At 39.1% G+C, this 25,110-nt stretch overlaps 1 protein-coding gene across 1 annotated transcript in view; it reads left to right on the forward strand.

The window, feature by feature from the left end:
- PREX2 (phosphatidylinositol-3,4,5-trisphosphate dependent Rac exchange factor 2) overlaps positions 1–25,110 on the forward strand; it is a 277,450-nt gene that overhangs the window by 104,581 nt on the left and 147,759 nt on the right. Inside the window, exons 8-11 of the mRNA XM_058528828.1 lie at positions 478–581; positions 9,588–9,737; positions 12,784–12,928; positions 17,110–17,210. Of these exons, the coding sequence (XP_058384811.1) occupies positions 478–581; positions 9,588–9,737; positions 12,784–12,928; positions 17,110–17,210 (500 nt within the window). The remainder of the gene's footprint in view (positions 1–477; positions 582–9,587; positions 9,738–12,783; positions 12,929–17,109; positions 17,211–25,110) is intronic.

Consider the following 25,110-nt stretch of genomic DNA (forward strand, 5'->3'; position numbering starts at 1 on the left):
CAGCTTAAGAATCTCCAGCATAGTCAATTTCTTTGCAGAGGGATCATAAGTGCTAACTGAATTTGAGCTTGAAAAAATGGAGATTACCAGCTAGTTGCTGAAAAATGAGGAATGAAGCTGAAAAAAAATTAAATGAAATTTTAAAATAATCGGCTTTTAGTGTCTGTCAGAGTTTATTTTGGCACCTTTGATGTCCTATATTGGGCAAAAGCACATACTCACCCTCCCACCTGTATACTATCCTTAGCCAGAAGCTTCAGTTTATTTTAAAAACTAGTACATAAGTCACATCTCATAAAGCAACCAGTGCTGTTATGAATAGGAGGACACAAGTGAAAAACACCAAGAGCCTAACATTTGATATTGATTGAGTTGGTGTCTTTTTTTTTTCAAAGAATCGCTTAAATTATATTGCTTCAGCACTGTTTTGCATTAAGTTTAGTAAACAAAGCTTTTGTAATTTCATTTTGTTGTAAGACGGTTGAAGAACAACAAAGCATCTACAGATGGACATCGGTACCTTTTTCGTGGCCGGATCAATACAGAGGTGATGGAAGTGGAGAATGTGGACGATGGCACAGGTAAGTGATTAGGAGATTTAAAGTGGAATGCCCATAGTAAACTCCCTCCTAAGACAGACTTCTCGCTTGAATAATTCATCTGCAGTGTATTGGAGTATAGAAATACTTTGTTAGGTAGAGCAGTCAGAGGAGAAAGGCGAGATATGGGAAAATAAGTGAGATGTTGTCGACGTGGACAGTTATATTTGGCTGAAACACACAAGCATTGAATACAGAGATAAAGAAATAACTGAGTAGGAGTGTCATAGGACGCTCACAGTTCCTGGTATAGAAAGTATGAGTGCAGAAAATATTTAATGAATGAATTGACTTCCTTTAGGTTATACTATGTTTTATAAGTATATATGTGATATTTTGTTCCTATAATATATTCAGTGTAGAATATAGCAAACTCTAGATTTGTTTTAGCTTTGTTGTTAGTGCCGTGGAGTCGATTCTAACTCTCAGGGACCCTGTGCACAGCAGAGCGGAACCCTGCCCGGTCTTTTTGCTCCATTCTCTCACCTTCCAGCGCTGTATCAGACAATGCTCTGCTGTTATTTATAGGGTTTCCCTGGCCGAGTTTTTCAGAAGTGAGTGGCCAGGTCCTTCTTCCTAGTCTGTCTTAATCTGGAAGCTCTGCTAAAACCTGTCCACCAGGGGTGACCCTGCTGGTATTTGAAATACTGGTGGCGTAGCTTTCAGCATCACACAACATGCAGCTGCCACAGTATGACCACCGACAGGTGGTGTGGTTCCTTGACCAGGAAGTGAACCCAGCTGTGGCGGTGACAGTGCCGAATCTTATAAACAGGTTGTCTCTGCAAGTTTGCTTGTAGAGAGAAGTTGTGGATGGAGGTTGTTTGTGTAATTTTAAGCGCTCATTTTAAGTACTTTTACTCAAAGATAGTAAATTTTTGTTCTGTAGATTTGAAGATATGGACAAATAAGTGCATAAAATCACGATTACTCACAAAAAGTAAAATCAAGTTAAAATAAATTATTTTCTACTTGAAAAAACAAGTCGTCTATAATATGAATGTTTAATAAATTGAATCACATCTTTTCCCAATGATTTTCGTTAGTATTTCAGAGGTATGCTTCTAAGAGACAACACAAGGTGAGGGCCGGCCCCGTGGCATAGCGGTTAAGTGCGCACGCTCTGCTGCTGGCGGCCCGGGTTCGGATCCCGGGCGCGCACCGACGCACCGCTTCTCCAGCCATGCTGAGGCCATGTCCCACATGCAGCAACTAGAGGGATGTGCACCTATGACATGCGACTATCTACTGGGGCTTTGGGGGGAAGATAAATAAATAAAATTAAAAAAAATCTCAAAAAAAAAGAGACAACACAAGGTGAAATAAAATATATGAATTGTTGCTAAACGAGTTTTATTCCCATAATGAGAAATGTCTTTATAATATTCCATTTAAACACGGAACTGGGGCACAGATCAGCTCCCCGCTCCCATGTTCCTTCGTTGCCATCTCTGGGTCCCAGAGGGGAGAAGAATGTTTATAATCTGTCAGGAGCACAGATTTTCAAATGCTCACCGGTGCACTGTTTCTCTGTCCCATTGTTAGCATCCTAACAAATTGTCCAGTGCTTCAAATAGTGACCGTGATTGCTGCAGGTAAGGGGAAGAGACATGTAATCAGCACAACTCAGGTGGTGCCTGAGATGGGGCACTCACCTTGGGAACCAAGTCATCCTGTGGAGAGGCTCCTCTTTGGCTGATGGTGGGGTGGAGGTGTGGAGCTGTCAGCTGGCACAGATAGAAATCCCTGTCTCTGCTGCAGACTGTCATACAGTTGCAAATACTCCCATGCTAACGTGTGGGACCTAGTCGGCTATCTTTCCATAGCAGGCTGTGCACATTGTTTTTTATAAGGTGGCAATAATTCATTTCGGTGCTTTTCTAAGGAGACTATTTAGTGACATTCAGAAATGTCATCTGTCTAAAATGTGAATAGCTATCTTGCTTCAGTAGCTTGAATGCTCAAGAGAACATCCAAAAGCCGACGTTGTGCTTGAGGTGGGAGGAAGTGAGATGGGAAGGCATACTCAGACCTCCACTCTGTCCCTTACTGGCCCTGTCTGCCCCTAGCGGAACCGCCTCTCCCCTGTTGCTTCAGCACTCTCTTTGTTTTCCCACCCCCATCTTTTTTTCTGGTGAGGAAGATTGGCCCTGAGTTAACATGCGTGCCAGTCTTTCTACATTTTGTATATGGGACGCCGCCACAGCATGGCTTGATGAGTGGTGTGTAGGTCTGTGCCCGGCTTCTGAAGGCTCGAACCCCTGGCCACCAAAGCAGAGCATGCGAACTTAACCACTATGCCACTGGGCTGGCCCCTCTTCCCTTTTTATGTTTTCCCATGGGCACAGAGCTCCTGTGTCTCACTTCTTTCCCTCTCTCCCAGATGATGTGATTGTCGCCATTTGTACCATCTGCACTGGTAGTCTAAGTGAATTTCAGTAATGATTGCTCTGCTTATGGGAAACTGGGGCACTAGATGAAGAAATGTAAGAGCCCAGGCATTTGGAGGCATGGGCACAAAATGCCATCCTCAGCGTATCTGTGTCAGATGTAGGAGAGTGAGAGCTGTGAGGGGTGATAGAGCTTTTATGCAAATTGTCCTCAGATTCAGTCCCATGAAAAAGTTCTGTTAGTGCAGGTTGGATTCCAGCCTTCAGGGCCTCGGTACCTGGGGCAGAGGGGCATTGTGGAAACAAGACCTAAGACCTTGGTGGTGTGAGTTAGTTGGGGAGACAGGACATTACAGGATATTTAGTTATTTCATTGTCATAAATTAGTTGGCTGATGGCAACTCTTGGCCAGAACTTCCAAGGCTCAGCTTTCATTGAAATATGATGAAGAAATTCATTAGACTTTGTATTATGCAATTAAGGCTTTATTTCTTCTTATACATAAGCAGCACTTTGCAGCAATTTGGCTGCAAATAGTTGCTACAAGGTCACTTAGAGAAATTTTAGGCTGCAATTGGATACGTTCCCTTAGCTTTCTGCAAAGAAAATTTAGTTTTCTTGTGAGTGTGTCCGCTAGGTTTTTGGGAGAGTTCTCTCCCAAAACTTTTGGGAGAGTTTTCCAAGTCCTCTACCTGGACTTGGAAATTCAAAAATAGAATTTTTGAAGATGGATAGGATCTCGAAGATCAACTAATATACCCCCTTAACATTCAGATGATGAAAATGAGACCTGGTATAAGAACTAACTTGTCCAAGTTTACCCAGCTGTTTAGTACAGAGCTGAGACTAGAGTTGTGTTTACTAGTTTCCCATGTCTGTGCCTTGAGAAACACCGAGCAGAGGCTCCAAATGGGTTTTAAATCTATAGGGACCCACTGGAGAGCAGTGAAGAGATAGGCATCCATGTGTGGGGATTAATTTTGGTTGCTTATTTCTTCTAAGAGATAATCTAGGTGCTGCATCAACTTTCTCCTTTGTCATGGTCATTTCCATCGTAGAATCTTCATTTCTTTTGGATGAGCTCAGGTTTTAAGTTTTCTTACTTTATACCCCATGAATGGGAGCTCTGATACTGAGAGCTCTGAGCAGAGCTGATCAATGTCCATATATCAAGTCCTCCCCACACTTGGGCCCTGGATAAGTTGAATGAGGGATGGGCAAATACTGTAAGGCTCCTCTGCTCGTTGCCAAGACCAAAACCAAACAATAACTACACCATATTGAGGGGTAAGTAATAAAAATGAATTAATTGAGATACGTTTTTAAGCATGCTTAGGACTTGTGATGGAAATTTTAAATTTTTTCCCATCCGTTTGAACGTATTATAGAATTACTGAGTATTTTTGTATTTTGTAGGTATAGTAATGCCTTTCTTTTCTAACTAAGAGGCTCCCTCAGGCCACTAATTGCATTGATTTAGCTCAAAATTTACAGAAGGAATAATTACATTTGGAAAGAGACTAAACTTTTAGCCGATATATTATCTATCTCAAATCTTTTGAGAAATAGATAAATATGATTATAGTTTATTTATAATGCTTAATGATGGATCTTATCATAGTTATATTTTAGAATAGAAAAAAAATTTAGTTAAATGATGGTATGACATGCAGAAGTGTAAAAATTTGTATATTTATTTTAATATATCCATGATATTTATTATTTCCTGTGTTTGAAGAAGAAGGTAGCCATTTAGTTTGTGACCCAGTTACCATTCTACCATCCCCTAGATCCAACTTATTTCAGTCAATTCTAACTTAATTCCTCTTTGAAGATTCTTCCTGGAGATATTAGTTTGATCATGATGCTATAAAAAATATCTAGCTGAAGAGCAATGGTAGGAAAGCTATTGAACCTTTTAGAATTAATTTTCATGGTAGTTTTCATAGTACAGGCTTGGAAAGCTGTTCAAAAAGTGGCACCAGATTATTTGTATTCTCTGTTAACAGCTAGTTTATTTGTGTGGTTGGACAGAGGGCAAGAATGTTGACCTTTAGAAAATATGGTCTGTAGTTCAGTGTTGGGCAAACCATAGATTGCAATACAATAGTCAAATTTGAATTGGATAAGATGGGAATTTTTTATTCTTGAGGTTAATAGATTTTTAAAGAAAATCAGCTGTCATTTTAAAAATGTAAATATTTGAAACATTTTAAGATATTGAATGCGTTGTTTTTATAAAATTAAATTTTGCTTATTAAAGAAAATTTGGAAATTGCAGAAAAACAGAAAGATGAAAAATATTAGATAATCTTATCAACCAAAGACAAATAAATGAGAGGACTTAAAAAAATATATCCTTCAATTTTCCTTTGATGCATAGATAAAAAAATACTTAAAAATGTGAACTTTATAATTCTGTATTCTTTTTCATTTAAAGAAAAGCATTATCTTAATGATATTCATCTTTACCTTCATGTCTTATTACCAAATAAACATAGTTTTTATTGTTACAAAATAATCAATTGAACAGATAAACCATAGTTACTTTAACAACTTGTAGTATTGTTGTATAAGCTGGGTTGAATACATTCTTAATTAAGAAGTAGCATAACTTTACAATGTTAAAAAGAGTGCTTGGAGTATAATAGTTCTTTTCTGATACACTTAAATTTTCAATGTTATTAATTTAAGTGTTTTTGGGAATTAAAAAAGATCAATGGAGGAGCTACTTTTTAGAGTTTTAAAAGGAAGAACCAGGGAGCTGGCCCGGCGGTGCAGTGGTTAAGTGTGCGCACTCCGCTTCGGTGGCCCAGGGTTCGCAGTTTTGGATTCCACTGCGCACCGATGCACTGCTGGTCAAGCCATGCTTGGCGGCGTCCCATATAGAATAGAGGAAGATGAGCACGGATGTTAGCCCAGGGCCAGTCTTCCTCAACAAAAAAGAAAAAAAAAAGGGAAAAATTGGTTAGAATCTTTTTTCCCTTAAAATAATGTCATATGCTATTTTGGATACCAGAAAGTTTTCTTCTATTATTTGACAAAATGAAAGATTTATTCCAAAAAATAATTTTCTCAACATTAAATATTCATAATGTGAGTATATTGTAATTTAAAAAATTTCCTTTAGAAATGTACACATTCTTACTGTTGATCACCAGATTGAGAGTTAAATACATTATTTAGACATCAATTGCTTGATGTTTTGAATAATTTATTATGGCAGTGTCTTCTGTTTCCTAGGCATACTATATAATACTTGGCTATCATGCATCTTATTAAAATGCAAGTTATTGAAAGGATACTAGTGTGTCCACTGAGATTTATAGTTGTATCAGTTTTGGAAAAATCCTATCTCATTATATAAAACTGTGCAGAGTTTTAAGAGTAAGGAATTTGCAAACTGTATAGCTTCAAAGTAATTAGTGACTTGTTCAGGGCTGCCCCTTAGATTTTTCTCTTTTTGGAAAAAAATCAGTGACTAGAGACTGTTGAACTTGGATATTCGACACTTAATGAATGGTAATTTTAATTCTATCTCTTTTTGACACTTCCTGTAAAATTAATATTTTGAATCCATTGAAACTTGCAAATTCCTGTGTTTGCCATTGATAAATTATTCGTTCATTCAAAGATTATTTTTAAATTCCTACTAAGGAAAAACACTGTTGGACTTTTCCATGATCCTAATGAGGGTGTTGTTCTTTATGGACAAGTTTAATTCTTATTTTGTGGAATGAAGATACTGAGAAATATACTATGATCAAAATTATGAGGCTGTTTATATACCATTAATTCTTTTGAATTAAATGAGAATCAATTGCTTATTTTTATAACATTGATAATTTGGTAACTATGATATCATTATGAAATATTTATACTACATTTTGAGACCTGTTTTATGTACATACATATGTATATATGTGTGTATTTGTATACACACATATATGTGTATATGTTTAAAATTATTTGTGATTTTTTTTAATTGGCATTATAGAAAGTAGCTAGCACATAAACTTTAAAAAGGAACATTATCCTTTCATTTTAAATAGTTAGGTGACAGGAACAGTTCTTATAAAATATTATATTGGTATAGCAGTTAAGATCTAAGATAGTAGGTTTTACAGTCAGCCAATGATCTTGCTTTCTGTATGTGAAACAGTAGCCACTTGCAATCACATGCCGGCTTGTCTGGTTCTGAGTTTAACTGTGCAATTTCCAAGGGAAGTTTGAAAGCACAGGCTGGAGTGGTCAGGCAAGGCTTCGTGGAAGACGTGGGTATACTTTAAAGAGAAGGAAGTCGATGAGGCAGAGAGGAGAGTGGCGTAGCTTTATGGGAACCTCGGCCTGGGGAACACGTAAGTATTCCCAGGACAAGGAGGAAAGCAGCAGACAAGAAGAGAGGCAGCAACACATTGGAACATGGTGGAAAGTGGCATTGGTTAGATAGGGTGGGGTCAATTTAAGGAGAATATCTAAAGCAAGCCTACGTGTGTTGACTTGAGTTGGTGGCAAGCTACCAAAAGCTTTTGAGCTAAGAAATGGCCTGATGAAAAGTATTTAAGGAAGAGTGAGCAGGATGTGGAGAGAGTAGTGCCAGGCTCACGTAGTCCAAGAAGGCAAGGAAGGAAGACTCAGGTTATAGAGGGGCTGGCCCAGGGCACATACTATGCAGGGTCGGGAGCATCACTGTGGCACGTGAACTTGTGTTTCCCTGTGTTCTGTGGGAAGAGTACACTATGCTCATTTAAAATAAGTCCCCTGTTTTATTACTGCAGGCTTCATGTGGTTGTTGTGGGTTTTTTTATCTAGAGTATGATTAAAGGGGTAATGAGACTAGTGGAAATGTGGGAGCTTTTAAACCGCAGTGCTAGGGTTCACTTAGCCAATCTTAGCTAATCAGGCTAGCGTTCAGTCAGCTAGCCTGATTTGGGAAGAGGGAAGAGAGTCTGAAAAACTTGTTCTTGTTTGTAATACTGGCCATAAGGCCTGTGACACCTTGGGGGAGGAGGGTGTGTGAACACGTAGAATTTGATCTTTTTTCCCACCATTTTATCATAATTTCTCAGTTGGTTATTTTTATAGGTATTAAGGAGGGATTGTGGTGTGATTATGAACTAATAATTTTTACTTCCTGACTAATTCCATTGATACTTACCTGACATGTATAATGAGGGTCTGCTACTTTGTAGAGGACGTGAACATGAATTAAATATGTCAAAGTAAGAAGAAAAGAACAAAAATTCCTTTTAAAAACGTATTTTAATTTCTTTATAGGGAAAAATTCTCTGCCAGTTTGAATCTGTATATTATCATAAATCGTTATTGAGTATTCATGGGATTATGGCACATTTATATAAAATATAGACTAATATCTAATATAATTCTATCCTAGCTCACATGTAACCTGAAATTTTTTTAAAAAGCCCAACTATACAGAATCATTTGATAATGCATTTATGGAACAGGTATTCTGATCACAGAATACCTGTGGTGATTTTGTAGCTAAAAAGACTGTGGGGATCAGATTATGGGAGAATACCAACCATGTCTGCCTCTGCTCAGAATTTACCAAATAAAATAGATCAAACAAACAAAAACAGGCGCATTGCCACAAAGTTATTTCTCTAAACCATCTTTAACGTTTTGTGGCTCCCCTGCTGTATACCCACCATTACTGCTTAGTGACTCTTGGGAGATGAATGAAAAGTGTCACCTTAATTGGCTCAGATGCTGATTTAGGCCTTTGTCATATGTTTTTCCATCTTGGAATCTTTGCTTTGCAGACTGTCATACCAGTAAGGGCTGGTTACAAGGAACGTCACTATTCTCTATCTGCTGTTAGGCAGAGAGCTACCGTAGAGGGTTTGCTGTTGACATTTTCAAATCCAGGATGACAGTTTAGCCAAAATTACGGTGAGATCTAGAAAAAGACAAGAACATGCATTCATACTCAAAGAAAACATTTTTGTTTCTGTTCATGGCAATTACGTGGAACGATGTGGTTTTAAAAGTGTGTGTGTATTTTTCAACTATGTGCAATGATAATGGATTTGCATTTGTATGTTTCCATTTATTGCAGATTAGGTAAATGCCCTCTTGTTATGTTCCATTCATTTGTTCTGATTCTTACTGTGTGGCTCATTAAATAATTGAGAGTTGCTCTGTGGGGATGTAGTCTGTCTCTGAAACCAAGAATAATATTTCAAAGGAATATTAGAAGGCAAAATGAATCTGACACCTTGAATATTTGATTATTGAGATAAAACTTTTTTAGAAGTCCTTCCTTTATTGCGTTAGGAACTTTAACAATATTTTTCAACATAGAAGAAAGGAATTTAATTAGTTTGAATTTTTGATTTCATGTAATATATTAATGTTATGAGTTAGAAATGTGCTATTATTGAGCACTGACTGCATTCAATATATAAACATTTCTTTAATATTTTTATTTTTGTGTTCTGCAATACACATTTATAAAGCAAAGATATTTTGAAGAATTTAATGGTTTTGGAATTGGTTTTGTGAATTGAATGATTGCATTGAAATAATAATATATATGATGTTCATTCATTCACCTTTATCCATTAATTTCCAGCTGACTTCCATAGTAGCGGACACATTGTTGTTAATGGATGGAAGATACATAACACAGCAAAAAATAAATGGTTTGTGTGTATGGCAAAAACACCTGAAGAGAAACATGAATGGTTTGAAGCTATTTTGAAAGAAAGAGAGCGGCGAAAAGGTGTGTGTGTGAATTGGGCATTATTACACTTTGTGAAGATTTTAACTTAGCAAGAAAGCAGATAATGGGCAAAAGTTATAAGAAAGTAAAAAAGTGTATGATGTTCACTTGGATTTTCTATGTGATGTAAGCCCCATGCTGAAATATTGTTTGAATGCTTCCAATGTTGTTACTTACTAAAAGAAAAGAAAGCAAAACCTTGCATAGTTAGCAAAATAATTATATTGTGGTTGGCAGTGTCTTTTAAATAGTATCTTAGTCTGTTCAGGCTGCTATAACAAACTACCATAGACTGAGTGGGTTATAAACAATGGAAATTTATTTCTCACAGTTCTGAAGGCTGAGAAGCCAGATTAGGTATCTGGTGGGGGCTGTTTCCTGGTTCATAGATGGCCATCTTCTCATTGTGTCCTCACATAGCAGAGGGGGCCAGAGAGCTCTCTGGGGTCCCTTTTCCAAGGGCATTTATCCCATTCATGAAGGCTTCACCTTTATGACCTAATTACCTCCCAAAGGCACCACCTCCTAATACTATCACATTGAGCATGAGGTTTCAATACATGAATTTTAGGGGCACACATTCAGTCTATAGCAAATAGTTTCATTAGCTTTAAAATTTGTTCAATTTTCTTTTCACTTTATTCTTATCATTTTTAAAGCAGCATCACAGAGTTTCCCTTTAAAAGACAAGCTTCAATAGTATAATTCAGCGTTGTAGGGCCTCCAACAATTGTTGTCTATATATTTAATAGTACTCTGAAAACTCCTAGACCAAATATGATAGCATCCTAATTATAGAATAAGGCATTTTGGATATATATTAACTTTTAAAAATTGTTACAGTGCCATTGTATATAATGTAATATAACCTAGTAAGGAGCTTGTTCACATGAGGCAGCCTAGCTCAGATTTGCTTCATGTTTTTAGCAAGATTTGTGAAAGGTGTTTGCTCTGGCAATATTCACTTGTGTGAAGTTTGTCTGCAAGTGAGCATATTTCAGTAATTAAGCTAGGATATAGAAATGCTTGTATAACTGCTAGTTTCTTTACCAACTTATTGATAAGAAACACAACAATGTTTATTCCTTTTCCCAGAGATCTAGAAATACAACATCTCATTGGTGATGAAATTTCGGAACACACAGAGGCCTTTCTTCCATCTTCAGATAATTTTCCCTGAAGAACATACAGATTTCCTACCTGGATTAAAATACTCATAGTACACATTTGTATGAGAATTTCCAAAGCATTTTCAAATACTTACTCCTTTCATTAATCTTGGATAAGAACCAGATAGAAATTGTTTTTTTTTTTTTTTAGTGAAGAAGACTGGCTGTGAGCTAATATCTGTGCCAGTCTTCCTCTATTTTGTATGTGGGATACCACCACAGCATGGCTTGATGAGTGGTGTAGGTCCGCACCTGGGATCTGAACCTGTGAACCTGGGCCACCGAAGGGGAGCGTGCCAAACTTAACCACTACGCCACTGGGCCAGCCCCCAGATAGAAATTTTTAAAATGAAGGTTATGAATGCATAACTGGCTCTTTTAAGTTTTGTTGAATTGAGGAATCAATTCAAATATAGCAAATCACTTATAAGGTAAATTGAATTTTTCATCAAATTGAATCTTTATTTTTTTCAGAATGGCTATGCATATACATAACACCCAAGACAAAAGAGAAAAAAGGAAGAAAGAAAGAACATTCTATAAATCTGTTTATAACAGGCTCTATTCTTAATGGCTTATTCACTTTTACTGACAAATGTTAATGGCTCCTGCATTGTAAAACATAATTATTAAGAACTTTTGTAGCTAGAAGACTAAAAATAATTCAAATACTTCTTTTGCAACAGTTCTTCATCAGTCCCATCTACTGATTAAGTGTCAGTGTTCAGCATTGGCACTGGTCTTCTCTAAACTAGATTCTTTGCCTGGGTTCTCTCTTCCCACCAGATTAGCTTCCACTCCTACACTGCCAGTTTCTAAGTCCTTCTGTCCAGCTTTGTCCTCTCTCCAGAGCTTCATGCTCGTGTAATCAGCTGACCCCTGGACTCCACCGGAACGTCCAAACTCAGCCTGCTCAGTGCTGGACTTCTCCTTACCTGAAACCCTTTGCCCAATATGCCTTCCCTCCGCCATTCAGTTCTCACATGAAAGGCCTGGAAGGCATTCTGATTTCTTCTCTCTCCTTCACGCCTACATTTAACCTGGTACCGTGTCCTATTTGTACCGCCTCGCAGATATTTCTCAACTTTATCCTCTTCTCCCAACAGCCTACTATTGTTTGCAGCGTCTTGAACTTTTGTGGTTCCCTCCTAATGGTCTCCTTTTTTTTAAATCCTCCTCCTTTAGGTTTGTCCCCTACACTGTCCTCGGAGCTTTGTTACCAAAGCAGTAAAACTTTCTTTCCTGCACGGCCCTGCCTTTCCCTTCCCTCTGGTGAAAACACTTAGATGTTTCCCCAATACCTGAGGAATGAAGTTCGTTGAAACAGCAGTTGAGCCAAGACCCTGCCTGACCCTCCAGCACGTCTCCTGTCCTCTCACCCGAAACCCAGGGCTCGGTGCTGCTCCACCTCAGATAGCTCCAGTGAATAATTTCCCTCTGGAAATCCTAGTCGTACCTGTGTGTTCAAACGTGGCCCTTTTGTGAAACTTTTCTTAACATTTCTTGGATAGAGGTGAGGTACTCTGAATATGCCTCTATTATATCACAACTTTTTCCCTAAGGCTGTCTCCAGGGCCACCCTGTCCGGTTGTGCTGACCTAGTCTGCAAAAAGGGTCCAGAGAGAACTCAGAAAGGTTCTTCCACTGGCCAAACCACATGCTTTTGGGGCACAATTTGCACAAAGAGGCCACGTGGCCCTAGGCATCTTGCCTTGACTGTCTCCCTGGTATCCTAGGAGCTTCTTGAAAAGGGCCCTGTCATACAGAGCTCTGTATCCACAGCCCCCAGCACATTGTAGACAGATGGTTGTTTAGTGACGGCATGCGTGAATGAAGAGACTTTTTCAATTACCTGTCCTTTGTTTCATTTTTGATAGGTTTAAAATTAGGAATGGAGCAAGATACCTGGGTCATGATCTCTGAACAGGGTGAGAAACTTTATAAAATGATGTGCAAACAAGGAAATCTGATCAAAGACAGAAAAAGAAAACTAACTACGTTCCCTAAATGCTTCCTTGGAAGGTAGGAGTGGTAGTCTGGGTGCATGTATTTCTTTTATATTTTCCTATCTCACGTGTTAACTTTTGTTCAGTTGTTTGTTTTTCTTTAAAAAATATTTTCCTGGGGCCGGCCGGGTGGCGCAAGCGGTTAAGTGCGCGCGCTCTGCTGCAGCGGCCCGGGGTTCACCAGTTCGGATCCCGGGCGCGCACCGATGCACCGCTTGGCAAGCCATGCTGTGGCGGCGTCCCATATAAAGTGGAGGAAGATGGGCACGGCTGTTAGCCCAGGGTCAGCAAAAAAAGAGTAGGATTGGCAGATGTTAGCACAGGGCTGATCTTCCTCACACACACACACAAAAATTTCCTAAGTTTTTTGAATATTTCTTTACTATCAACATTTCTTAGACCATAGTGAGATGAGGGAATGGACACAGAGCCAGGAATCATGACCAGAAAACTTAAGGCATCCATCCATTCATCCATGACTTCAACAGTTTCTGATATACCACGTCCCAAGGGCGAAGCAGAGGCTGGGGTCAGGCGGGACTGGCAGCCAGGTGGGTTTGCCTGTAGGGAACAGACTCTGGCAAGGACGTAAGTACAGGGCCTGAAAGTCAGAGAAGATTAGAGAACTGAAGACACACAGGCTAAGCTACCAATTAATTCAGAATTTAGACAGCTGAGCTCAGGATAAAGGGATATAGATGAAGAGTGAAAAAGGGGTCACGTGAGGGGCCAGGCACAGGGCAACAGGCAGGGATGTCGCCTGGGCTTTTAGCCTAGAGCAGATTGACTGTGTGTCCTTGCGTTTCTGCAGACAGCTTCATGTGAGAATCTCTGCTGGGTTAAGCATGCAGAGCCAAAGGGAGGGCCGCTGCCTTCAGGTACCTCTACTCAGGCCAGGTTCCGGGCTGGCTTCTTCCTATACATTATTTCTAATCCTCGAATACATGCTTAGGAGTTAAAACCTTTATATTTTTTAAAGATTCAGAAACTAGGGATCAGCGAGTTTAACACGCCCAGGTTCTTGCAGCTAATAAATGCCACTGTCAACTCTATAAAAGTAGACTGAAGTAGTAGTTCAAAGCTGAGACTTCACAATCAGACTGTCTTCATTCAAATCTGGTCCTGCCTCTGGCTAGTTGAGAGATTTGGGAAAGTTAAATTTCTCTTTCTTCTCTAAAAATGGTGATGATTGTAGTGCTTGATACCTACCAGAATGTCTTAATTAGCTGTGCAGACACACAGAATCACCATAGACCACACCAGCTCCCAACCCCATCAGAAGAATATAGGCCAGGAAACCTTGTCCTACAGGGCAGCACTGCGGTCCCTTCCTCAGTGGCGTGGTCCTCACAGCAGGCCACACAGCTGCCAGCAAGCTAGCCTTGCTAGTGTCTGTAGTCCCCCAGGTGATGGCTCTTGTGCAAGAGAAAGAACAGATGTGAGCACACCTTGGCTTAGAGGCCCCATGTTGCAAAGAAGACACTATTGCTTGTAACAACTTCGTGGGCATAACTTCCCAGGTTCCCACAGGAACATGCCCACCTACAAGAGTCACTTCAAGCTATAGCTTCTCCCCAGGTATTCATAATTATTGAATTTAGCTATCAGGGGTCATTTTTACCATAAGCAATGCTGCATAGTAACACAGCTGACACCCTACCTTCATCAGGTTTCTAGGGAAAAAGATCTAGAAAGTTAACCCGGGGTCAAATTTGTCCGTATTGAAGGAAAAGGGGTTTGGTTAACTCTTCACCCATACTATCTCATATGGCTGTAGTGCTAGTTAGTTGTATATACAGAGCATTCCCCAGAGCACCTGATACCTAGGAGAGACTCAGTAAATGTTAGCTGTGTTAATTGTGACCTTTTCCATAACTGCACACTACCTTTGTGTTACAGCCCAAGTGTGGGATTGCTTCTGACTGGATCATGATCCTTTTGCAGAGTGTTGATGGGATCTTCTTGTGGCTTGAGTAGGTCCCATGATAAAGCCACTCATTGACTTCCTTTCCTGCCCCTTCTCGTTTATACCCCTGTACTTCCAACTTATAGCCATACTTAAAATGTGCTCATTCCCTCATTTTAATATGACACACTCAGGAATCTGGTGAGATCAAAATGGAGAAATATGCTTTACATACCAACTATCTCAACCTACTTGTCAACCGCTGGCATTTAATAAGCTCTCACAGCGTTCTAGGCACTGTGTTGAGACCTGACATTCATTAGCTCATTTAATCCTGTGACAGCACTATGAGGTTGATATTCTTCTTATTTCTGTGTTATAGCAAAAAACTGAGGTTTAGAGAGCTAAGTTTACTAACCCAACATCACACAGCTCGTAGAGGCCGAAAGAGGATTTGAATCCAGGTTGTCTTAACTGCAAAGTACGTGATCTTAAACAATATACTCTATTTCACCTGACTTCTATTTTCTTTCTTTTGGATGGTTCTTATTTAATAGAAGAATAAAGAGCACTTTAACAACTTCTTCTGCCTTAAAATGTACTTTTTAGACTACACATCCATTTTTAGAATTCCATATCCTTTGGTTCTTTGACTTTAGCCATATGTGTTGCTTTTGGTTTTGAAATAAATGAAAAAATAATTTCCTGACACTTTCCATAGCTTTGCTTCTCTGGCCTCTGTGCAAAAATGAAACCATTCTAAAATATATTCATTAGTTTATATAAAAGTTCAAATATTAGATTTTTATAACGAGCAGGATAAAATATTTTATTGTAAAATGTCTCTGTATTTAGCGTTCTCTTAAGGACACCACATGGCCATAAAAAAAAAAAAATCACTGCCGAGCTGAGGCTCTCCTAAGTGTTGCAGAACATCATCCTTCTTATCTAGGATGCCTGGGGCTCGGCCCTCTCTCCTGAAATGATGAGAGATGTGAGCTGTAGTCCTCTGTGGCCTTTTACAGCCATAGCAGATGTGTGTGGTAGACAGTTCTGATGGATGGGTTTGTGTTGGAGTATTCCTTATGGATGACAGTTGAGATATAACAGTGAATTTACCAAGTAATTTTAAAATTTGAAAACAATGTAGTAAAACTTTTCTGTATCTTTGGTGTGTATTAATTTTCTATTGCTGCAAAACAAATTACCACATGTTCAGTAGCTTGAAACAACACGCATTTATTAACTTGTAGTTTTGTAGGTTGGAAGTTGAGGTGAGCTTGACTGGATTCTCTGCTTAGGGTCTCACAAGGCCAAAAGCAGGGTCTGGACTGGGCTCTTATCTTGACTCTCTGAGGCAGAATCCACTTTCCAGCAGGTTCAGGTTTTCGGCAGAATTTAGGTCTTTATGGTCATAAGAATGAGGTCGCCATTTCCGTGCTGGCTATTGGCCAGGGCCCCTCTTCGCTAGAGGCTGCCTGCCTTCCTTGGGGCTTGACCCCCTCTGTCTTCACAGCCAACAGTGGCACACTGAGTCTTTCTCATGATTTTAATTTTTCTCACTTCCTCTTGTGCCACCAGCCTGAGAAAACTCTCAGTTTTGAAGAGCTCAACTGATGGGGTCAGGCCCACTCAGATAACTTCTGTATTTTAAGGTGAACTGACTTGGGATTTTAATTACATATGCAAAATCCGTTCACAGTGCTACCTAGGTTAGGATTTGATTAAAAAACCAAGGAGTGGGATTCTTGATAGCGAGGTGGGAGGACATCTTTAGAATTTAGAATTCTGTCTACTACACAGAGCATGCAGTTTTGTTTTATCTGCCCTCTTGGAGTTTCAAACCCACGGGTTCTCTGTGCCTGGAAAGTCACATTCAAGACAGTTTATCACTAATATTAAGTCTTATTATTCTATCTAATTCTGTCTTTTAGCTGTCTTTAGGATCTGTTGTATCTCTTTAGTCCCAAATTCGCCTTTATGAGGATAGTAAGCTTATAATTAAAGCTACTCTAAAACTTTTCCTTTGTGTTTATTAGAGGTATCAACAAGTTGAATAGTTAAGTATAGTTTAGTTAAATTTGAATGTGTGAACATGAGTTTTCTAGAAAAGAGTCCAATTTAAATAACTGGGCCTTACATATGTGAAAAAATGTATACTGAAATACAATGCAAATATTCCTGTATATTTTGAGACTCCTTTCATAGCTGCTTGATGAATTCATGGTACAGATAGACTTCCTGGAGGGAAAAAATAACTATTTAACTTCTTCATTGGATTTCTGTTGCAGTGAATTTGTGTCGTGGCTATTGGAAATAGGAGAGATTCACAGGCCTGAGGAAGGTGTTCACTTGGGACAAGCATTATTAGAAAATGGAATCATCCACCATGGTAATTATCTTATTAATCACTTCTTTAATCTATTTATCCACAAATTGCATATATCTTAATTCCATTGATCAGTTTAGTTTAAAATAATTCTCCAGGGCCTGCCCCGTGGCTTAGCGGTTAAGTGCGCACGCTCTGCTACTGGCGGCCCGGGTTCGGATCCCGGGCGCGCACCGACGCACCGCTTCTCCAGCCATGCTGAGGCTGCGTCCCACATACAGCAACTAGAAGGGTGTGCAACTATGACGTACAACTATCTACTGGGGGGCTTTGGGGAAAAAAAAAGGAGGAGGATTGGCAATAGATGTTAGCTCAGAGCCGGTCTTCCTCAGCAAAAAGAGGATTAGCACGGATGTTAGCTCAGGGCTGATCTTCCTCACAAAAAACAAACAAACAAAAAAATAAAATAATTCTCCACAATAGAGGATGCGTATGTTTTTTTCAACAACATTTTTGAGTGCCTAGCATGTGTAGAACATTGTTTCAGGGCGTGTGGGTTTATGGGGATATATTTGTTAGCTTTAAAATGAACAACTACCACACAGGCGAGCATTAGAATCACAGTTAAGGGTTGTGGGCTTGTGGAGGAAGGAATGCGAGTTCTACCTAGAGTGTTTTGGAATGCTTCCTGAGGAAAGTGGCATTAATGTTGGCCATTGTAGAATGATCAGACCTCTGACAGGCCCAGAGGGCAGAAGGACTTTCCACTCTGGGGAAATAATAGCACTCAGACACAGGAGTGGGAGAGTTCATGGTGGTCTCTTCAGGAACTGGCAGAGGGTCTCATGCGGCAAGACAGTATATTTCATGGATGAATATACTGGGGAGGGGGATATGGTGAGAAAGGTAGGCAAATGTCTGATCCCAGAAGATCTTCAATCTCTGGCTGTGGTGTGTGGGACTTATTCTGAAGGAGATGAGGAGCTGGTGGACACTTTTAAGTAGAAGACTGATCAGAACTTCGTTTTTGCTATCAGATGCAGCAGCGTAAAGCCTGGAGTGGGGAGGTTAGAGACTGCAGAGATAACCACGCATCAGGAGGCCCCTGACTTTCCCAGGAGGGAAAGGACGAGGGACTCGCCAGGCTGTGTCCATGGCCGTGGAGAGAGTAGCCCACCTGAGAGACTCTGGCAAAGCTGAAAGAGCATATTTGATAACTCTTTGGATGTGGGAGATGAAGAGTGATGAGAGAGAGGTCAGAGTATTCTGACCTCTCTGTCTGGATGACTGAGATGGTTAATTCAGGAGGGGCAGCGGGTTGGAGAGAAGGTGATGGATTCTCTGTGGGTTGAGTGTGAGACATCTCGGGGGGAGTGCCCTCAAGAGGTTGAAAATTTGTGTGTAAAGCTCAGGATAGAGAGAGAGAGAGACGGATTTGGGATTCATTTCTAGAGGGTATCAGATTCCTAAGAATGTCAATAAACAAACAAGAAAGCAGTGATAATGGGACTAAGAAGAAAAACTTGAAGAATTTCTAATGTAAAATGTGGGGGAGGAGAAAAAGACAGGAAATTATGAATAAATATGGATATTCGGCATTTTCTTTCCAAATTAGAGTGGGATGCAAGCAAACTAGATCTTCTCAATTCTTCCCCACCACTCTGGGTGCTGCCAAAGTAATGTACCACCATCTGACCAGAAAGGAATCATCTGGAATTTGTTTTTCTCCCTCTTACCATCAAGCCCTGTGAGATCTACCACCAAAATAAGTCCCTTATCAGAATACTTCTCTCCCTCCAGGCTCCCTACCTTCTTCCCAGTCACCATCATCTGCTTCCTTGCTTCTACTTTTGTCCTCCACCCCCACCCAGAACACTCTCCAGGGAACAGCTGAACAGACCTTTCAAGACATACACAAGATCAAGGCATGCTTACAACCATCTCATGGCTTCCCACTCAACTTAAAGAAAAGTCCAGACCTCCTTCCATGGCCTAAATCTCTTACCATAGTTCACAGGCCCTACATGATAGGGCCCCTGACTTCCTCTCTGAGTTAGCACACAGTGTTGTACCTAACTCATTACATGGTGCCCACCCTGACCTTCTGTCTCTTCTTTGAACACTCCAAGATGACTCCCTATTTAGGATCTTTGCTCTTGCTGTTCTCATTCCACAATTACTCATTAATTTATAATATATGCCAGGGAACTTTCTAGGTGCTGGGGATACAGCAGTGAATGAAATGACAAAAGTGGCTGTATTCATGACTCATGCCTTCCATGACCTTCTGAGTTTTGGAAGTCCATCCAGTCCTATTATTTCAATAAACTGCGTTTTTAATTTTTGAAATTTTCTTCATGCACTTATCACTCTCTGAAATTGTCACGCTGTTTTGTTTCTTTGCTTATTATTTCTCTTTTTATCTCCCATCGCTACTCTGGCCCCCAATCAAAATATAAGCACCATGAGAACAGGCGCCTTGTTTGTTAATATCTACCAAATGCCTGGAGTGCCCAGCACACAGAGGCACTCAATAAATATTTGCTGAATGAATGAATAAATGCATGATTATATTTTGAGCAAACAGATAATACGGATAAATTGTGTATGATTTTGTACTTGATTCGTTAGCACCATTAAAACGTCTAAAAGCATCATATAGATGCTTTAGGCATCTAGTGCACTAGAAAGCATCATCCAAAAACTTATAAGTAAAAATGAAAATATGTTGAGCTAGATGGCTTGCATCTTTTCTGCTCCTCTTTCCTATCCTCTAACCCCAAGTCCAAGTGTATATTTGGGACAAGAATGGAATATATTTGTTTTATCCATTGAAGCTCAAGTAGGTGGCATGTAGAGAAGTTTTGTATACAGCCATTGACCTTCAGAAATGGTGATTCCTTTCCCATTTAGACTATATGCTTCCAGGAACCATGTATTACCACTTTTTCATAGAGCAAAGAAGGGAAAATCTGTTTTGGACACTTTTTGATTCTTTCTTTCTTTACTGACTCTTTCCTTCATTCTATACGTACGATATTATGCTAGGTACTTTAAGGTATGTAAACATGAACAAGTGCCCTCTGTTTCTTGTGGTCTAGTAGTTTTAAGCCTGTCTTTTTGCCCACGTCTGGTATTTTCGCCGTAAGCATCTGTGCTGCAAGCAGTTTCGCTGCAAATATTTTCGCCACAGACCTAATTGGCCATAAAGGCAATTTTGCCAAAAAGATAAATTTAAAGTGGTTGATTGACAGTTTTGGTTTCATTATGGTTTCATTTGGTTACACATGGTTTTCATTTGGTTCATATGGTTTTCATTCGGTTACAAATATGCATCGTAGTGTTTGGATGAAACTGATTCCTCTCTTAATGAAGGAAGACAGTTTAGCGAAAAAAAGAAAAAAGTGTGATGCTGACTGAGGAGCAGAATCAACAAGCAAAAAAAATATATATAATACTATGAAGAAAAGACTTGGAAGACAAAGTGCTTGAGTAAAAATCCACAAAATAAAATCGATTCTTTGCACAATATTGCTATGAATGTACACATATTTAAATATTCAAATATTTGTATTCAAATATTTTATATTTTCATTTTTTTCAGTCAAGTGTTTTTAATTTTGTCATTAATTTTTCATGTTTCGTTATGGGATTTTTTTAATGTCCCTCTTTTTACTTTTTGTGATTTTATCTTTTATGGCACAATTGCCTTACGGCGTGAAACTCCCTGTGGCAAAGATGCTTGTGTTGAAAATACCAGAACCCTTTTCCCTTGTCCATGAAGAAATCCAACTGCTGATATATTCCCTTTCAGAAAGACAGAAGTCTTCTAGGGTGGGAGAACTAATTTTTTGAAGGGAATATTGAGAAGGAGGACTGTATCAGTTAACACTAGCTGCTGTAACAAATAAACCTCCTCAATACAGTGGCTTATGTTATAGAAGCTAGTTTTTCACTCATGGAAAGTCCACTCAGTGGTGAAGGATGGCATTGGGTCCTCTGCCCCATGCAGGATTTCGGTGCCCAACAGAGGCTCAGCCTTGAGGCAGGGCTCCTAAAGGTCACTTTGAAAGAGTCGTGGAGGTTTTTGTTTGTTTTTTCTTTTTAATGGGCCTGTACACTTCCCATTGTGCATCACTTTTGTGCTCATATCCCTGAATACAACTCTGTTACATGGCCACCCTTGATTGCAAGAAAAACTTGGAAATGTAGTGTAGGTGTATGCCTAGGAAAGCTAAACCCATTTGGTGGACAACTACCCAATTTCTGCCACTGAGGCATAGCTCCCGAGTCAATGTAAGATCTATGGAATTATATTAAAAATAGAGTAATCAATATATATATTTGTTAATGTTTTACAATGATATCAGCATATAATAGTCACAAAAATAACTTTCAATATATCTATTTAAAATTGAGGTTTTTGTGACTTCTGTTGTTAATTTGAGTGATTTAAGCCTTTTTGAATTAGAAATAACAGGAAAAGATTATCTTAAAACTATCTATCAACAATTGATGCTGCTATTTAAATTGTTTAAAAAATGATAGATGTGCAACTTTTTGTACTTTCATGGGATTACTTGCTATATTCCAGAAAGAGCTACACTGAGTTTGTCACAATATTTTCCTTTTTGACTTTGGGGTACCTTGTTATAGATAAAAGTGCATTATAGAAATTTTACTCTCAGAGCTGGAAAGGGTCAGGGTGTAGAGAGAGGCTATCCTTTCGAAGGAGCTTTAAGGTTATTTTCAAGTTGCCTTTCCACTTCTGCTTTCAGTGGGATCTAGGAATTATATAAGGAATAGTTGCTTATTTGCATAATGGATTGGGTTCTGAAAATTGAAGATATAAGTATTATGGGGGGATTTTACTTACTTTACAATAACAAAACTGTTATTACTTTGCCTGAAGACATGAATAGCTAGTCAAGTGCATTCAAGTCAATTGTAAGTTAGTACAGAGTAGAGTGGGAATAATATTTATTAAGTATCTTTATGAACATAGTCTGTTAGAATCGGACCTCTTCTTTAGTTCATGACTGTGAAAAGATCTTGAAGCAATCACAGAGTTCCATAGGGAGGGAACCACCCTTGTTTATTCTGTTAAAATGTTTCTCGCAGTATTTACCTTGCTTTCTTCGGGGGGAAAAAAGCATAAGAGTTTTTTTGGAAGGGCTGTCAGAATGGGACAGTTTCATTCCTAATGGACTTATCTCCCCCTCCACCTCAGACGCCGCTTTTCTCCAACGATACAATTTTGAAAAGGAAGTAGTAGATGAATTCTGGGTTAAAATTTATCTTGAAATTTCAAATGTAAGAATGCTTTGAGTATTTAACTAATTAGAACTTAAATATTTTTAAACAATGATATTTATGACCTGATGAGCTCTTTTTCTGAGAAATATAGCCCTGAGTACTCTCTATTAATATTGTTCTGTTTGTCACAGTTTGATTATAGTGGCCTGGGCTATTCCTACTATCACGATTTGATCAGTTGTAATTGCAGATTTGGCATACTGAATTTTTGTCACTAGAAATAATTTTTTTTTTTTTTTTTTTGTGAGGAGATCAGCCCTGAGCTAACATCCGCCAATCCTCCTCTTTTTTTTTTTTTTTTTGCTGAGGAAGACGGCCCTGGGCTAACATCTGTGCCTATCTTCCTCCACTTTATATGGGATGCCACCACAGCATGGCTTACCAAGCAGTGCGTCGGTGCACGCTCGGGATCCGAACCAGTGAACCCTGGGCCGCCGCAGCGGAGCGCGCGCACTTAACCACTTGCGCCACCGGGCCGGCCCCTAGAAATAATTTTTTTGTGTGTCCAAAATTAACTAATACAGATTCCTCTAAACTGGGAGTTAGAGAACGTATTATGCAATCTCACATCAATAATTTTATTAGAATGAAGTATGAGCCAAACATGCTAGTTTCATTAGTATGTGGTTCCAGCTGCATTTTAGTGAAAATAGAATTCCTAAAATAAAGTTGAATGAACCATCTGTTTTAAAGAGAGCAAGCAAAAAAACGTTGACTATTGCAAGTAGTTCACATGGCAAATGTTGAGAAATTCATCAGAGGCAAAGCTTTGCTATACCAGGAATTCTTGGGTTGAGGTAGCATATTCTTCTTGTCTGGCTCTACTATTTACATTATCAATGCTTATGTGAGAATTCAGAGACCTCATACCCAGTGATGTGCTGAAATTTGCTCATACAAGCTAGAGAGAGTTGGTAATTAAATTTTTTAAAAATTTGCAAGCTGGATGTTAAGCACAGCTATTATTAAAAATTTACATATAAATACATAAATTATGTTATAAACAAAGGTAATATATTCTTAAAACTCATCGCTTCCTAATTATTTTACTGCATTTTATTTTTATCTCTGTTCTTGGTGTTATTTATATATATTATTTCTGTATGATGGAAATACTAAATAATGTGTCACTGTACCTCAAACTCCATGTTCAGTGACGTTATTTTGGTAGCTTGAAATTGGCCAGTGTGGGAGGATTTAGTACCATGGAAACTGGCGAATGCTACAGATCAATGCTCCTTCTCCCCCACCACCTGGAGAGCCAGTTGTTAAACATTTACCAGAACATCCCTGGTAATATCACAATATCTGTTTGTGATATTGGCTGTTTAAAAGATGTTGCTGGGCCGGCCCCGTGGCTTAGCGGTTAAGTGCGCGTGCTCCGCTACTGGTGGCCTGGGTTCGGATCCTGGGCGCGCACCAATGCACCACTTCTCTGGCCATGCTGAGGCTGTGTCCCACATAGAGCAACTAGAAGGCTGTGCAACTATGACATACAACTATCTACTGGGGCTTTGGGGAAAAAAAAGGAGGATTGGCAATAGATGTTAACTCAGAGCCGGTCTTCCTCAGCAAAAAGAGGAGGATTAGCATGGATGTTAGCTCAGGGCTGATATTCCTCACAAAAAAATAAAAAAAAATGAAAGATGTTGTTAAGCAACCTTTCTCACAAGATGACCCAAAATCTCGTCGGTTAATAAACTCATTTTCTATGTTCGAGAAGTTGGAAGAATGGATTTGAATGCAGAACTATTTGCTGTTTTTCCAAGGCAACACTGAAAGTTGCTTATTTGAGCAACTTTTATCTTAAGTTTAAGTCTCAAGATTGAATTATCAATGTCACAAGAGTTTGCCTTACAACTAAGCACTCCGTTTTGAATAGGTTAAACCATCACTTGTTATTGTGGCAGGAGAATTTTGGGCCCAACATTTCCTTGAATTTTGGAACATCAAGGCAATACTTGATTTCAATGAATCTTAAGGGCTGAAAATGGGACTAGGCAGATTGCATAGGAGAAATAAATAACTGATCTTGAAACATGCCATAGGGTTTCAAAATATTTCTCTCGATTTTATTTTTCGTTCACACATGCTTTTTTCTTTTTAGCTTAATCTAGAAAAAAAGATGCCAAAAGGCTGCGTTGTCTATCTTTTTTGGCAGCACTCGTCTCAATTTTATGGCCACAAGCCAGGCACATGGTTTGGATAGGTTGGGGTGAAACAGCTGAAACTTGACATACGTGTGTGTGTGTGTGTGTGTGTGTGTGTGTGTGTGTGTGTGTTACGTGTCTTTTGGCTTTCTTCTGAATTCACCAAATGTAGTTCCTGAGAATTAGTTCTGACGCCTTTTTCTCCCCCTTCAACATTTTTAGCAAAAGGTAAAGGTCAAAGTCTTTTATCTAATCATGAAAATAAAGCCCGTTGCAGCAAATTCTCTCTTCTACAAATGTTGCATTCCTTGTAAAGAAAACATTTAAATGTAAACTCTTTGAGCTTTAATTTGAGGTTTTTCCTTTCTAGAACAGCCATTTTTTTATTAGACTTTCGATAAATTAACTTATCCTGGAAAAAAGAAAACTGGAGAGGAAGTTGAATAGGAGTCTTTATGAGTATGAAAATCTTATCCTAAGGATGAAAGTGAGGGACG

This window comes from Diceros bicornis, chromosome 33 (assembly GCF_020826845.1).
Source record: "Diceros bicornis minor isolate mBicDic1 chromosome 33, mDicBic1.mat.cur, whole genome shotgun sequence".
NCBI classification, from domain to species: Eukaryota; Metazoa; Chordata; class Mammalia; order Perissodactyla; family Rhinocerotidae; genus Diceros; species Diceros bicornis.